Raw genomic sequence first — 14,029 nt, 5'->3', positions numbered from 1 at the left:
AAATTAAAATGAACTAGAAACTACCAAAGGTTAGTAACAATGTATAAAAAATTACTAAAATTCACTAGAAAGCTCTAAGTCTAAATTGGCATGATAACAATGCATATGGAGGAGATGAGAAATGCTTGAGACAAGGGCTCTATTTATAGGCTTGAGAGAGGCCTTGGGGAGGTGACATCTATGTGGAATCCACATAGGCGCCACAAGGGAGACACATGGACTAAGGGGACAAGCCATGCAAAGGTCAACATAAGCCTTTTTAGTGAAAGTGATGGCTCAAGGTTTGCTCACACGTGTGAGAAACCTTGGAGAAAGGAAAGGGGGATAAAAGTGTAACAATGTAAGACACTTTTGAATAAACTAATAAAATGGAAGCTTTATTGGATCTTGAGTTTCTCACGTGTGAGCAAACACGTAAGAGCTAAAAGGTGTTTATAAAGGTGTTTAGAATAATTAAGTGGGATTAATTAACGGGTAGGCTTAGAAGGATGAGAATGATGACTGTGGACTAGATTGTAGGTGGGACTAGGATTAGATTAAATAGGATTTAACTTAATCACAGGATTATAGAATTTAATAAAGTTGAGGGAATTAAATAAATTAAAATTTATTTAAAAGGGGATTTATGGAGAATTGGGCATTAAATAAATTTAACACATTAGAGGGGATGCATTTAAATTAAATTTATATACATTATGGAAGTGAACCTATTTAATTAAATAAGTAGAAGAATGTGAAAAATATAATTAATTAATAAATAATCAATTATAATGCCAAAGAAAATATTAAATAAACTAATATACCGTTTGGGACAATTTTAAGTGTCTATAGAGTTCATTCCAGACACAGATATAGAAGACCATTGGTTGAACTGTGTGGATGACTACAAGGTCCTAATAAGGGACCACTGCATAATGGAGTTGAAGTTGGAAGAGAAGGTGTTCAACCTCCAAATATTGCTTAAGGTGTGAAATAAGGATGGTCCCAAAATCCTAGATCCCACCTAAAATAAGGATAACATCTTCAAACATCCCATCATGAATGTTGAGGTCAATTGGGAGAAGAATGATGATATCCAACATCAAGCCCAACATGTTGTCAATTGACAAAGGAATGGGTATGAAAGCCTTTCCACTTGGACATTGTGGCCAATACTCCTACATTAAAGGCACCAATGAAGCTGAAGAAAGGGAAAGGGCCTGAAATCACCATTCCCACCTACACCAAAAAGTCTCTAGGTAGACCTGAGACCATGAACAACCACAAGGGGGATGTGGTGTATATCCACAAGGAGGAGAAGTCCAAGGGCAAGAAGAAGTGAAAGGCTACAGAGGAATACAAAGCATAACCAAAAGGACCTCCCATTTAGACAAAAGCTTCCATATCAGTCCCTAAGAGAAATAAAATAAAGATAGTGGTAGTCGGAGTAAAGGAAAGGAAACTGAAGAAAAAGAGCACACCTTCACCATTAATCCCTGAGACCATCCTAGAGATTAAAGAAGAAGAGTGACAAGAGGATGAGATTAAATATCTTCCTTTGAATAAGAGGACCCATTCATCCAGGGCCATTAAAGAAGAAAGGAGGAGAAGTGCAACATAAACACCCCAAGTAGCCCAATACCAACCAATCCAAATTAAAGAATCTATGAATCGATGATCAAGAAGGATGGACTGAGTCCACACTAGGGGAGGGTCAGATTAGTTTGATCTTTCTCACTTCAACTTCATGCTCATGAGGACTCATTTGGAGGAAGGAAAAAAAAAAGGGATACATTGCATTATGAGTCAATAGGCAATGATTGGACTACACTACCTCCACTCCCATATGGTCTAGTGGGGATATCTCCTCCACATTTGGAAACTCCTCCTATTACAGAGCAATAGATCCAAACAATAGAGAATAAGGTGTATGTTGTGCATCATACAAAGAAAGCTCGTAAGGAAGGACAGATGGTTGTAAAGGTAAAGCAAGCTCCTCTTACAACACAACCACTCTATTCACCTCCAAGAACCATAGAGGCCACCTTAGTGGTGGAACAATCGAGAGTAAAGGAGACCCCATGGAGAAAAAACAAAACAAAAGGACTAGCATGGGCACTACTCTAGCATGGCTAAAATGGGAAATAGAAAGTTATAGAGGAGATATGTAAAGACTACTGGGGAGGGAATGACAATCTTAACAAAGGTAGTGAAACAAACAATATCCATTTAAGAGAATCTGCAACAATTAGCTTTTATCATGAAGAACATGTAGCGAGATTTAGTGGCCATATAGCCATTCCTCCTCCTCATGCAAATACCAAAACCATAGCCCTCAAGATCATTATATGCAAGAGGTCATGTTGGGGAAGGCCACTAAAGATATGGCCAAAGTTTTGACAACCATGGATCTTAAGAAGGTGTTTCATCTTTTTTGGACCAAGGTGAAGAGGAACAACAGAAGTTAAGTAGAATGACATTTTGCAAGAATTTACAAAAGAGGTAGCGAGTTCCATTGACCTATCTCACCCAAAGATTACTCTAGTGGTTGCCCCTGCGAAATGAGCTACGACCTCCATACAAGATGATTTAGTTTTGGATGCATGTAAGAGATAACATCTCAGTTTTGAAGACAAAGGAGTAGAAATAGAAGAGCCAAATATGCATCTATTACATAGCATATAAAAGAATGTAGAGAAGCTAGCGATAACGAATAACTAAGATTTTGGGTTAATGGACAAGGTATCCACCTAGAATAATTATCTCTAAGTGCTTCAGACAATAAAAGGGCAGAGATACATAATGATAATAGACATTTATACCAAAGAAGAACTAGGCATGATCAATGATTGGATTGAGAAGATACAAGTCAGTAATAAGTTCATGTTATCTCTATATGAAGATATCCAAGAGATGCAAGGTATGACCGGCTCAATTGTTGGAAATAGATAAATATTATAGTGGGACTAGTTTGGAGATTTTTATCATGATTCCAAAATGCACTTGTTCTCAATGGAAAGAGTTGTACATCAATTCTGAGCATCTTTTAAAGTGGTTTCCTCTGAGGATGGCATTTGGCGAATATTTAAAACCAAGAAGACACTAAAGGAGTTGGATTCCAAATTGGGTGATTTTGTAGAAGTACAAAAAGAGATTCACAACTTTCATGGGGAAGTGAGGGCTAAGTATCAAGCTTTATATTTTCCAAATCCTCAATAAATTTGTCCACCCATAAAAAAGTTCAAAGGCGGCCTATCTAGACATTATTTTGGCCAAAAATCAACAAGACCCAGATGCTGGAAATTAAGATTTTGGACTTTAAAAATTCCTGCTAATAATGAAGTGACTGTAAGGCTTATGCACCATGTAATGAATAAAAATAAGTGTAGGCCTACTTAGCACCTAATTAGAAGTTCGTGTGTACATAGTTTTCATAATTTAGTGTTTTTAGCATGCTCTTGTAAAGGAAAACCCCTAGATCCAAAAATTCCATAAGGATAGGGTTTCTTATACATGTAGATATGTAATATGTATTAAAGGTCGATCTTTTAATGCAATAAATTATGTTGTTGGTGCTCTCATTCCGTGTGTAGTGTTTCTTGGAGTGTGTGTTTCCTTTATGAATTTCATTTTTATGAATAGTGATGGAGCCAATGATTTTATTGTATTTTTATGCTTGTCCAATTATTTAGTTTCTGGTGTAATAGAATTAGAGAAAGGACCATTCTATGATTTTCGCATAGTGTTTTGTCTCATGTGCACACACTTTCCATGGCTGCACAATTTGATGAATCGTGAAACGTCATTCAATTTTCATTAGTTCCTTCAACAATAGCATGAATGGAATTTCATTGGTTTCTTTCTTGATACGTTTGAAAAATTAATGTGCAAACATGTTGTTCCAATGATTTATGTCCATTTAGGAATTTGATTTTCAACAATCTGATTTAATTTATTGTTACTCTATCTCAGTATAATGTTTTTGAATATGTCGTTAAAATAGGAATTCATATAGTTGCATTGTTAGTAATTTCATTCATCGTATAATCTAAACATACAAAAAATACATTGGTATGTGGTAATGTTATTTCCAAGTTTTGCACTCTTTAAAGATACCAACAAATGTCTCCTTGTGAACAAACATATTCATCTTCCATTTAGCTACTTGGGGGTTTGAAACAACCATCCAATGCCTTAGAATTGATTATTTGATCAACTTTTCAAGAGATGGATTCATAAGAATTTCTATCATTGTCATGGTGCAAAGCAATTACTCAACTTTACTATGGGCATGAGGGTCATTTCAATGAGTAGGTTCAAACATATTGTTTAGCTAAGTTTGTATGATCAATAATAAATAATTTTTGTTTTCATGCATTTGTTTCTTATTTTTTGCACACACTTATAGATACATATACATATTTGTGTACATAACACAAATCACTTCTCCCTCATTTACTTATCCTTTTGTTCTTGCTCCCTCTCTTCCCCTACATTCATCCCCCTCTATTCTTCCATATTCAATAGCATGCCACCTATCTCTCCTACCTCCACCTCACACTCTCCTCCTTTTCTACTTTTCTCAATCTCTTCACCCTCACTCTCCCTCCCTTCCTCTTTTCTTTCTTAGTTCTTTCTCTCTCCCATCACACCCTCCCTACCTCTCTTCCCTTATCTACCTTATTGGCAATCTTAATGAATGCTAAATAAATACTAACCCTAACATACCATCCCTTTAGGCTCTCTATTTCTCTCCCCCCTCTACCTCCTTTCCCTCCCTACTTATCTCTCTACCTACCTCACTACATACCTCTCCCTTTGAGGTAAGGAGAAGTAAATATATTTTTATTATGTGAGGTATTATATTTAGTTAGAAATGAGACTTATTACTTTATAATGTTTTTAAACAATGATAGAGGAACTATACTAGATATTAGAACATAGTACATTTAAAATTCTAAAATTTTCTAGTTACAATAAACAAGTATATTGTATCTTATGAACTACAATGCATCTAATAAACCTTTTTATCTGACTGATGATAATAATAACATATATGCTCTAGTATCACATTGGCTAAAGGAGACTCGACTTTGTGATCTCATACTTTATCATAGAAAATTCTCATTCATCAACCCAAATCTCCAATAAGGCTCTCATTAACTTATTGTCTTAAAATGACTTTGTGATCTCATACTTTTATTATAGAAAACTCTCAATCAATCCAAATGTCCAATATAAGACCCATTAACATATTGTATCTCAAATCATGTGAAGGCCCCCAAATCAGACTTTTTAAGCTAATAAAATTGAGAATAAATCATTTTAAAAATATGTTTTATTACAAATTTCATATTTTATAAGACAAATATATTCACCTTACTTTAATAATTATAATTACATTTTGAACTAACATACCCTATTTTTACAAGAAATTAGTTTGACATCAGATGCACAAGAGATATAATTACGTACTTTGAGCAGTGATGGCACGGAGGCAAGTATTTTTTATTCTTTCCTATAAAGAAAAAATTAGCAAATTAGAACTATCAATATCATCCAACCTAGGTGATGACAGCCCTATTTCAGATTCATTGTTTTCCTCCATTATAGTGTGAACAAGTACCCAAATGTGAAATTTTCTCTTTCATAGATTTGAGTAGCAAAGTGCTTAACCTCGTTTAGGAATTCATTCATAGAAGCACCTTCACAGAATATCCTGGCTGGTCAGTCCACCGTAGACGAAACACGTGAAATTGAGGCTACGTATATGAAGTCTGTACAAAAGTTTACGATAAAGTAGATCACAATTATGAGATCAATTCATGCTTCCTTGCAGAGTTGATTTCTGAAAGAAAAAGGTAAATAACCTGAAAAGGCAATGGAGTAGGCTTGAGATGAAAAATAATAATGTGAATAACCTGAAAAGGCAATGGAGGAGGATTGAGATGGACCTATATTGAAAGACAAGATGGATTGGTGCATTGCATGGTTGGCGTGCAGTAATGGGAAATAGACTATTAACTCACTCTTAATTTTTTGCGAATAATTGGAAGCCTTGTGTGATAAATCGGCCCAAAAAATTTTGGGCAAGTAATTGGTACAGGCTAACTTTTTTTTTCAGATTTACAAAAATGGAGGAATTTTTTTCAAATTTTTTGTTGTTTTAGATTACAAACTATGCATATCATGAAGATCAAACACTAAAATTTTCAAAAAAAAAATCCATGATGTTTTTGATCCTTTGGAAATTGGTCAAATGTGTAGTTTTAATGAAGGCTAGCCACATCCAGATAAAAACTAGACGTTCCTGTCCCATGCAATTGAAGAAGAAAATTAATAAAATTATGTACTTTCAAGAAGAGAATTCCTACCAAGGAAGAAAGAGAGACTAGTTAATCCTTGTCACACAATTTATGTTTGTACTAGAACCAGTCTCCCATTACTATGAATTACTAATTTAACTGTTTATGCTGCACAGGCCAATAAATGCTGAAAAGCTGAAGATAAAGGATTACATTTGATGGAAGTTTTCAATGCTAAAAACTATTAGCAAAATTTTTTGACTTGAAAAAGGCATTCCTCCAATATTGTAATCTTAGATCCACGACCATTTCTTAGCTGGTGTCAGAGATTCAAAAACATAAACCTTAAATTTTTCGTTACTGCGTTGAATTTCTTCCATCATAGTAATGACTCAAATATCCGTACACATATATTCTATTTTCAAAACACTTAAATTGCATCCACTGTGAGTATATAGCATTCCTAAATTTTCACCCCATGACACACACATTTGACAAGTGTCGAACAAAATATCCACGCCTTTCAACATTGATAACAGATTTTTTTCAGAAAAAAAATTCATCTTTTTTGTGAAATTAAGCATTGAAATAAGCATTACTTGAAATTATTCACCTTGGCCCCAACGCCAATTACAAGCCCTTTATAGAAACTAATACAGAAGTCCACTATTAACCGTCCCAATATGAGCCAAAAGACTCCAAATATTGAAAATTACCAATACAGTCTGAAACATATAGCGAAAAATCAGAAGACACTATAAATCAGAAGATTTATATCTTTCTTATTGTCACTTAAAAAGAGACTCTTAAAAACCATGGATCTTGATTTTATCCTTCTTCACCAAACCAGCCTACAAAACAGTTTAGAGATAGCAATCAGTAAAACATTCGATAAAAACCAACAAGGGCTTAATTTTGCATTGTACTTATACAAATGAGAACCAGAAACAGGAAAAAAAGAATTTAAAAACTTACAGTGATAAGGAACTGGGAAGCATTCTTCCTCTGATCACCTTGAAGCTGGATAACCTACAAAACAGATTCTTTTGAATGAGGAATGCTATACAAAAAGATTACAGAGTGCCAATCTATGACAGAGAAATCATTGTGCCATACCTGCCCCAGCTCTGGATCCTGTACTACAGTACCATTGCAGCAGAACTCTTTCTTGAAATCTTTGAGAATTTTGTTGTAATTGTATTCCTTTCGAAGTCCTTGAATGGTAGTCAGGCTCTTTCTACCGTTCCGCTGCTGTATGCGAACATGTACATAATCCTTTGTAGCCGATCCAACATCGTCTGTTTCTGACTCCTTGAATGGGTCTGTAACAGATGAAAAGTAATTCAGGAACGTACAATGATGTGGCTAAAGATTTATTAGCAAATATATTAGCAAACTTTGTAAAATACTAAAAACTTTACAAGAAATGTTAATAATATAGTTAAACTCAATTTTGGCCCATCATCCATGATACTTGAAAATTGGAATGCCATTTAATATTTAAATGAGTTCGTTGATGTACTATTTCAAAATTAATTACCAAACCAATAACAGTCCTCAAAGCAGGTCATGATAATGAAAATACAGAGCATAACCAAAATGGTTGCCCCATTATTGAAGAACTCTGAATTTATTAAACAGGATATGGTCCACACCCTGTTCGCCTTGCCTTTGAAAACACCCATTGTGTGATTAATTATAATGATAGATTTCCGTGTATCTCTTAAGATTTTGAAACAATTTTTTAGCTCGTGCAAATATTCTTCCTCTCCAGGTGAGCACAGATGCAATCATGGAAGGATCTGATTGTGCCCTCAACAGATGATGGATGACGAATTGAGGCAACCTTAATGGATAAGTACAGGTGGATGTCTTTGTGTTATATTAAGAGAATTTGAATGAAAAAAATTATAAATTGTGGGGCGCATGTTCAAACCAGGTTACACCATGTCAACCAAGCAGATACATTGGTCTCAAATGTAATATGGAAGCTTTTAACGTAGAGAACCAAATGGACGAGGCCAAGCAGAAGTCTTGAGGTGAAATAAGTAGGATCAATATCATTGACTAATAATATCCAATCTCACAGACTTCACCCAGTAATCCCAGAGGCGACATAAGTGTATCAGGTGCATGCCCCGGGGTAAATTTAGCTGCATCCTAAATAGGAAGGACCAAGTAGATTTGATTGAAGCATCAATGATTTGAGGGTGTGTCCAAGCTAGATGAACTGGACTAGAGCTCAATGGTTTAGGGCAGGAAAATGTCATCATATGGTTAATTCCACATTCAACAGAAAAGTTCATTGAGCAGAGGAGTCTCAGCTCAAGTACCTCAATGGATAAATTAATGTAGATCTTGAAAACTATTTACACCATGAATTTGACAAAAAATATACTTGACCATAAAATATACTCACACAGGGATGACCCCACTTCAACTAGGTAGATCATCCTTGTCAAACCAGACGCAATCGTACATGGGTTACAGGTGCGATCAATCAACAGGTGGTGGGGTGACTTCCATTGTGCGTTCAAGAGATAAACCAGATAGATTTGACTAACGCCTCACTGGATAAGACCTAGCGGACCTCTCAGGGTAAGTATCGTTGAATAAATATCCTGAGCCACTATTCAATTCCTTAAAGATCGTATCCTATGGGTCAAATGGAAACATATTTGTCTGGACTCTCACCAGACGAGGTAAATCGAATATGAAAATGCCCCTAACGGTTGAGATCGGCTGTATTGGAAAGTACCCTAAATCAATGAGGGCAAGTGGATTTGAGAGCACCCTGACCGCACCCTGAACATATAGGCACCATGGACTCAACTACACCTTCAAAGATAAGGTCAGGTGGGCTTGATCGTAAAGCTCACAGAATAAAAAGTACATATCAAAGAATACAATCCCATTGGAATCAACGAGTAAACTTCAAATCAGTCATATATGCTTCTCCACTGCATGCAGAGCGGTCAATTTGTCGAAACTCTCAATAAATGAGAGCTGGCAGATTTGAGGGGGTTGGACTATATCCTAAATAGACGAGCTAGAAAATAGATCAAGGGTAAAATGATAGAAAATTCAACATGATAAATAACATAATCACAAGCATTTAAGTAGATTTGGTTGCACCCCGATCTAATACAATCTGGTGAATTCGGTTCTACTCCGAATAGAAAAGCTCGGATGCAAGTATTGGATGATATCCGGATGGATTTGACTTTACCCTATACAAGCATTGCCGAATGCGAAAGTCTTGTGTCTGAATTTAATTGTATTCTGAATTAATGAGGCCGAGTATAACATGACCATACGCTCAACAGATAAGGCCACGAGGATCAACCATACCTACGAAAGAAAAGGATCGATGCAGGTCTTGGGTAGAACTTTGATTGTGCCCTAAACAATTGAGGTCAGATGAGGAGCCCATTCATTGAACAAAGGCAAACCCAAGTCCTGGAATATAGCTTCAAGATGAAATGAGGCGCCGTTGATGGAAATGGCATTAAAAAACACACAGTATTTACCATAACGCTCACGGGATACGGTGTCAGGGACAACCTTATGTTGATTACGCCAACAAATTTAAAATATCAATTAACAGATCTAAAAGTTTCAGAAGGGGGACAGAGAAAATCGAAAGAACTTACCAAAAGTGGAGATTTGGACGTCTAGATCTGACATGAACCTCTTCTGACTCGAACTGTTAACCTCTGCAAACGCTGATTAAAGCAAAGCCCTCGCGATTCAAGGTAAAAAACAATGCAAATTTGCTTGAGAAGGAGGAAGGGCGGGGGGGGATTTATTATACGGAGGAACCGTGACTTCCAAGAACGCCGACATGCAATCTAATATTATTCTATTATTTAATAATTGTGTGGACCAGATTTTCCACCCAATTATTCCCTACTTTAAATAGTAGGCCATTGAATGAGTGGAAGTTACCTAGCTTCCACTTTCAATTGCTTTCAATATCTAATTTTAGAGGAGTACCATTAGGCCAATTGGTAATAGGATAATATTTATTTTATTAAATTTTTACTTATTTAAAAAAAAAAATTAAAAAATTATGTAAGACAAGTGGCACATTTTTATGTTAAATTAGATTTATAATGTTATATTTATTATTGTTATTTTATTTAATTTTAACAATTTTTTACTAATTTTCATATATTCCTTCTCTACCTCAAATGTTTTATCCTTCTAGTATCTTCTTGTTGAGAAGATAGTCATTCAAATAATAGAAGAAAAGTAGAATTGATATTACATGTAATTATTTTATGATGACAATTTCTTTTGGAAAATTCTTTCTAAAAAGTTCAAAAAACTAAAAATTGATGGTGCTTTCAAGAGGAATCTGGATAATGTAAGAGTTGATTTTGTTTGAATGGTAGCTTTATTTATGGGTTCTTTATTTCTAAGACTTAAATTTAATAATTAGATAAAATAGGAAGTATCATTAGTAAGGCATTTAATGTGAGATTGCTCTTGTACTTTTTGCTCTGAAAATTTGTTTCGCGTCATGAAACTACTTTAAAAGACACAAGACAACCTTTAGAAATTTGTCAAATCATTTGTAGTGGTCAAAAAATCTATTTACATTAAGAAAATGATGTCCAATATTATATTTCTTTTAATTTATTTGAAAAAACATTTCTTACTTTTTTTTAATGATTAAAATAACTATTACAAATCAAAAGAGATGGCAGAGAGGTGGTGGAAACCAGGGTTTTGAGAACATGACAGTAGACAACACTTGCAGATGGGCAAGGGTCGTCCAAATGGGGTACTATTCCCATGGAAGCTAATGAGGCATATTAATGTCTTAATTTTGATATAGTTTTCATAGTTTGGACTTACTCTTTGTGCTTTGTCAAAAACATTTGTGTAAATATCTTGCAAACTTATGCCAAAAACAACTAGAACTTACTAAACCTATAAGTAGTGTGTATGACATACTTTGCTTAATATTATACATAGAATGCAGTATTTCATATAAATATCTTAAGCTATGTTATAATATCTGAATAAGAGTAGGAATTTTATCTTGCATATATGTTCCAGATGTTTCTAACTTTCAAGAAAATGAAGAATGATGCAAAGGGTGGTGATTATTGCATTAAAGGAAGAGGATGATGGGGACTAATCATGGCAAGGAAAGTGCAATTCAGTTCCTATGGATAAACCACACCTGTAGAGGAGTTATTGTTCTAGAAAATCTCGGAGACACAACTTGCTATATTTCTTGCAAGTTGTTATTTTGTTGCTTAGTAATAAATGTATTATGTTATGGTTGATCTTCCGCCTTCTTTTCTAGTGATGTTTGTTCAAGACTTTTATGTCATGTTTTTAATAAGTATCCAATCCTCTATATAATGGATTTGGATTGTCTTAGAAAGCTAAGGAGAAAATAGACAATGCTAGATTAAGATTCAAAAGTTACTATTTTTTTGTTCTTCATGAATTATTCAATTGATGTAATCAAAGAAAGATTTTAATGAAAGAGTGATTTTGGAATACTTGTTGTGTTCATAGTTATTTGAAACCAACCAAGGGGGCCCACTTGGGAGGTGGAATAGATTTAGGTAGAGTAGATTCATTCTTTGCAATTTCCTATTTTCAAGATAGATTTACTATATTAGTCCTACAACATGTTATTGTGAAAGTTCCTACAACACTTGCAGAAAATGATTGTGGTGGATGTTTTGAGTTGTTAACTATTCTAGGTTCATTTTCCAAAGCTTTCTATAGTTATATGTTGTTAATCCAAGTGTATTTACTATTTTGTAACAGTAGTATAGATTATTTTCATGCATTTTACTTTCTTGCAGCATAGGTGTTAAGACTCTTAAAGGAACTTAGTGCACATACCATGCTGATCCATTTCAAGTCCTATGTCCCTAGGTTGACAATTTAAGTGTATTTCATGATGGAATAGGTAGTCTTCAGAATAGATATAGTATCCTTAAGAGAGACAATGGTGTGATTATCTTTATCTATTATGAAACCATACATTTTTTGTGTCCTTTCCAGGGATGGTGTTAAACTAGGAACCTTCATGAGTCCTTTATTTTCAAATTAGTTTGTTAGCTAAAAACTACAAAGTTGTGGGCTTGATTAACAAGTCACCAATTCAATTGCATGCATCCAACAGGAAGATAACAAGATGAATATGGCAAATTTATTCCATAGGAGTCTGTTAATTTGAACAAAGAAATTGAAGAAGAAGTTGAGCTACATTTTGAGGATGCAAGCCCTGATTTTCCTACAGGATCTTCCTCTAGAGCAGAAACCTTAGACACAAGCAGTCTTCAACCTTTTGCTATAATTTTGGCTAGCTTTCTTGATAGTTCTAGTCCAAATCCACCTATTGTTAACAATCATGTAGCCAACGCTCCTTTTTAGCAATAACCCCATAATCAAATACCTCTAGTAATGACACAACCTACTTTTCCAATTCCTCTCCCAAGCCTCATAACCAATGCTAATCTCAAAAATATACCCACAACTGCTCTTCTAAAGTTTTATGGCCTTGTAATTAAGGATCCTGATACTTTTTTGTTTGAGTTTGACGTACTCTATCTTAGCTTTGAATATAACATTGATGCCCATAAGCTCAAGTTGTTTCCACCAACATTGAAAGAATCAGCCTTACGATGGTTCATGGGCTTAGGAGTCAATGCAGTAGATACCTGGGCTGAAATGCAAACTCTATTTCTAGAGAAATATAAAGAGTATTGCAAGGGGAATGGTCCAAGAGGAGATGATATATTTAGAATATCACAAAAGGAGGATGCAATATTGGAAGACTATGTTTCACATTTCTTGTATACACTACAGAAGAACCCCTAATATGTACTGGCAGAGAATTTATAGAAACTAGTCTTCTTGAAAGGGGTAAGCAATAATTGTCTTGAAGCACTAGACCTAATGGTTGGTGGCAATGTATATCAATCCTCTTGGGATGACCTCAAGAAAATCTATCTTAACTACTCAAGGTCAACTATGAAGAAAGGCAGAGGATACCAGTCCACAGCCGCTAAAGGGATCAGTCAGGGTATCTCAAAGCTCGAGGCATCTATTCTACTTTGAGATTTCAAGCAAGATATCATAAATGACGTTGTTACACATCTCAACACAATGGCTACAAAGAAGAAGCATGCAGAGGATGAGGTGCAGTTAGCTAAGTATTGTCCACACTGTTGGAAGCAGAAGAAAGATTGTCAATACAAATTGGTCACTAGTGTGGAGAACCAACATCTTCCAACTAAGTACCTCAAGATAGAAGGAGAGGATGAGCAAGTTTTCTTCATTGCTTAATGCCAACCATGGGCCCCACGTCAAGGTATGCCTTTAGGCCCTTAACAAAATTCAAATCCATATGATAATTAATGGCAAAATCATAGTGTCCAAGGTCCTCCACAATATAGTAAACCTAATTAGAATAGTGCTTGGAAAAATAATCCACAACAACCTCAATGGTCATAGTTTTGAAATCAATGGCAACCACCCCAATGGAATTGGCAGTCTACAAACCAATGGAGAGGACCTCAATAATGGCCTAACAATGTTGGATACCCACCTTTACCACCTCCAACAAATATGTCTGCACTAATGCCACCACCTGCAAGTTCTAGACCTCAAAAGTAGACTCAGTTGCTTGCACAACCTTAGCCAAATCTAAATAACCAATATCCACAACAACCCATGTATTCTGTTGATGCTCGACAATATCCTACTTA

The 14,029-nt window shown here is 35.1% G+C and overlaps 1 protein-coding gene across 1 annotated transcript; it reads right to left on the bottom strand.

Moving 5' to 3' along the window:
* Window positions 1-6,867: 6,867 nt before the first annotated feature.
* On the bottom strand, window positions 6,868-10,063 carry LOC149552423 (protein translation factor SUI1 homolog 2-like). The gene is made up of 4 exons (XM_089787975.1): window positions 9,938-10,063; window positions 7,401-7,606; window positions 7,260-7,313; window positions 6,868-7,135 (listed from the first exon to the last, which is right to left on the bottom strand). The coding sequence occupies exons 1-4, from the start codon at window positions 9,969-9,971 to the stop codon at window positions 7,091-7,093; spliced, it is 339 nt and encodes a 112-aa protein (XP_089644101.1). The 5' UTR covers window positions 9,972-10,063; the 3' UTR covers window positions 6,868-7,090.
* Between the last annotated feature and the right edge of the window lie 3,966 nt (window positions 10,064-14,029).

The sequence above is a fragment of the Cupressus sempervirens genome, chromosome 6, assembly GCF_028749045.1.
Source record: "Cupressus sempervirens isolate cs-2001-9-10 chromosome 6, ASM2874904v1, whole genome shotgun sequence".
Taxonomy (NCBI): Eukaryota; Viridiplantae; Streptophyta; class Pinopsida; order Cupressales; family Cupressaceae; genus Cupressus; species Cupressus sempervirens.
The sequence above is the reverse complement of the archived record's forward strand: the minus strand, read 5'-3'. Positions and strand labels throughout refer to the sequence as shown.

Coding starts and splice junctions, on each gene's coding strand:
- LOC149552423 (XM_089787975.1), bottom strand. CDS start 9,971: ATGTCAGATCTAGACGTCCAAATCTCCACTTTTG. Junction 7,607..9,937: donor CGTCCAAATCTCCACTTTTG/GTAAGTTCTTTC, acceptor CATCTGTTACAG/ACCCATTCAAGGAGTCAGAA. Junction 7,314..7,400: donor AGGATCCAGAGCTGGGGCAG/GTATGGCACAAT, acceptor TCTGTTTTGTAG/GTTATCCAGCTTCAAGGTGA.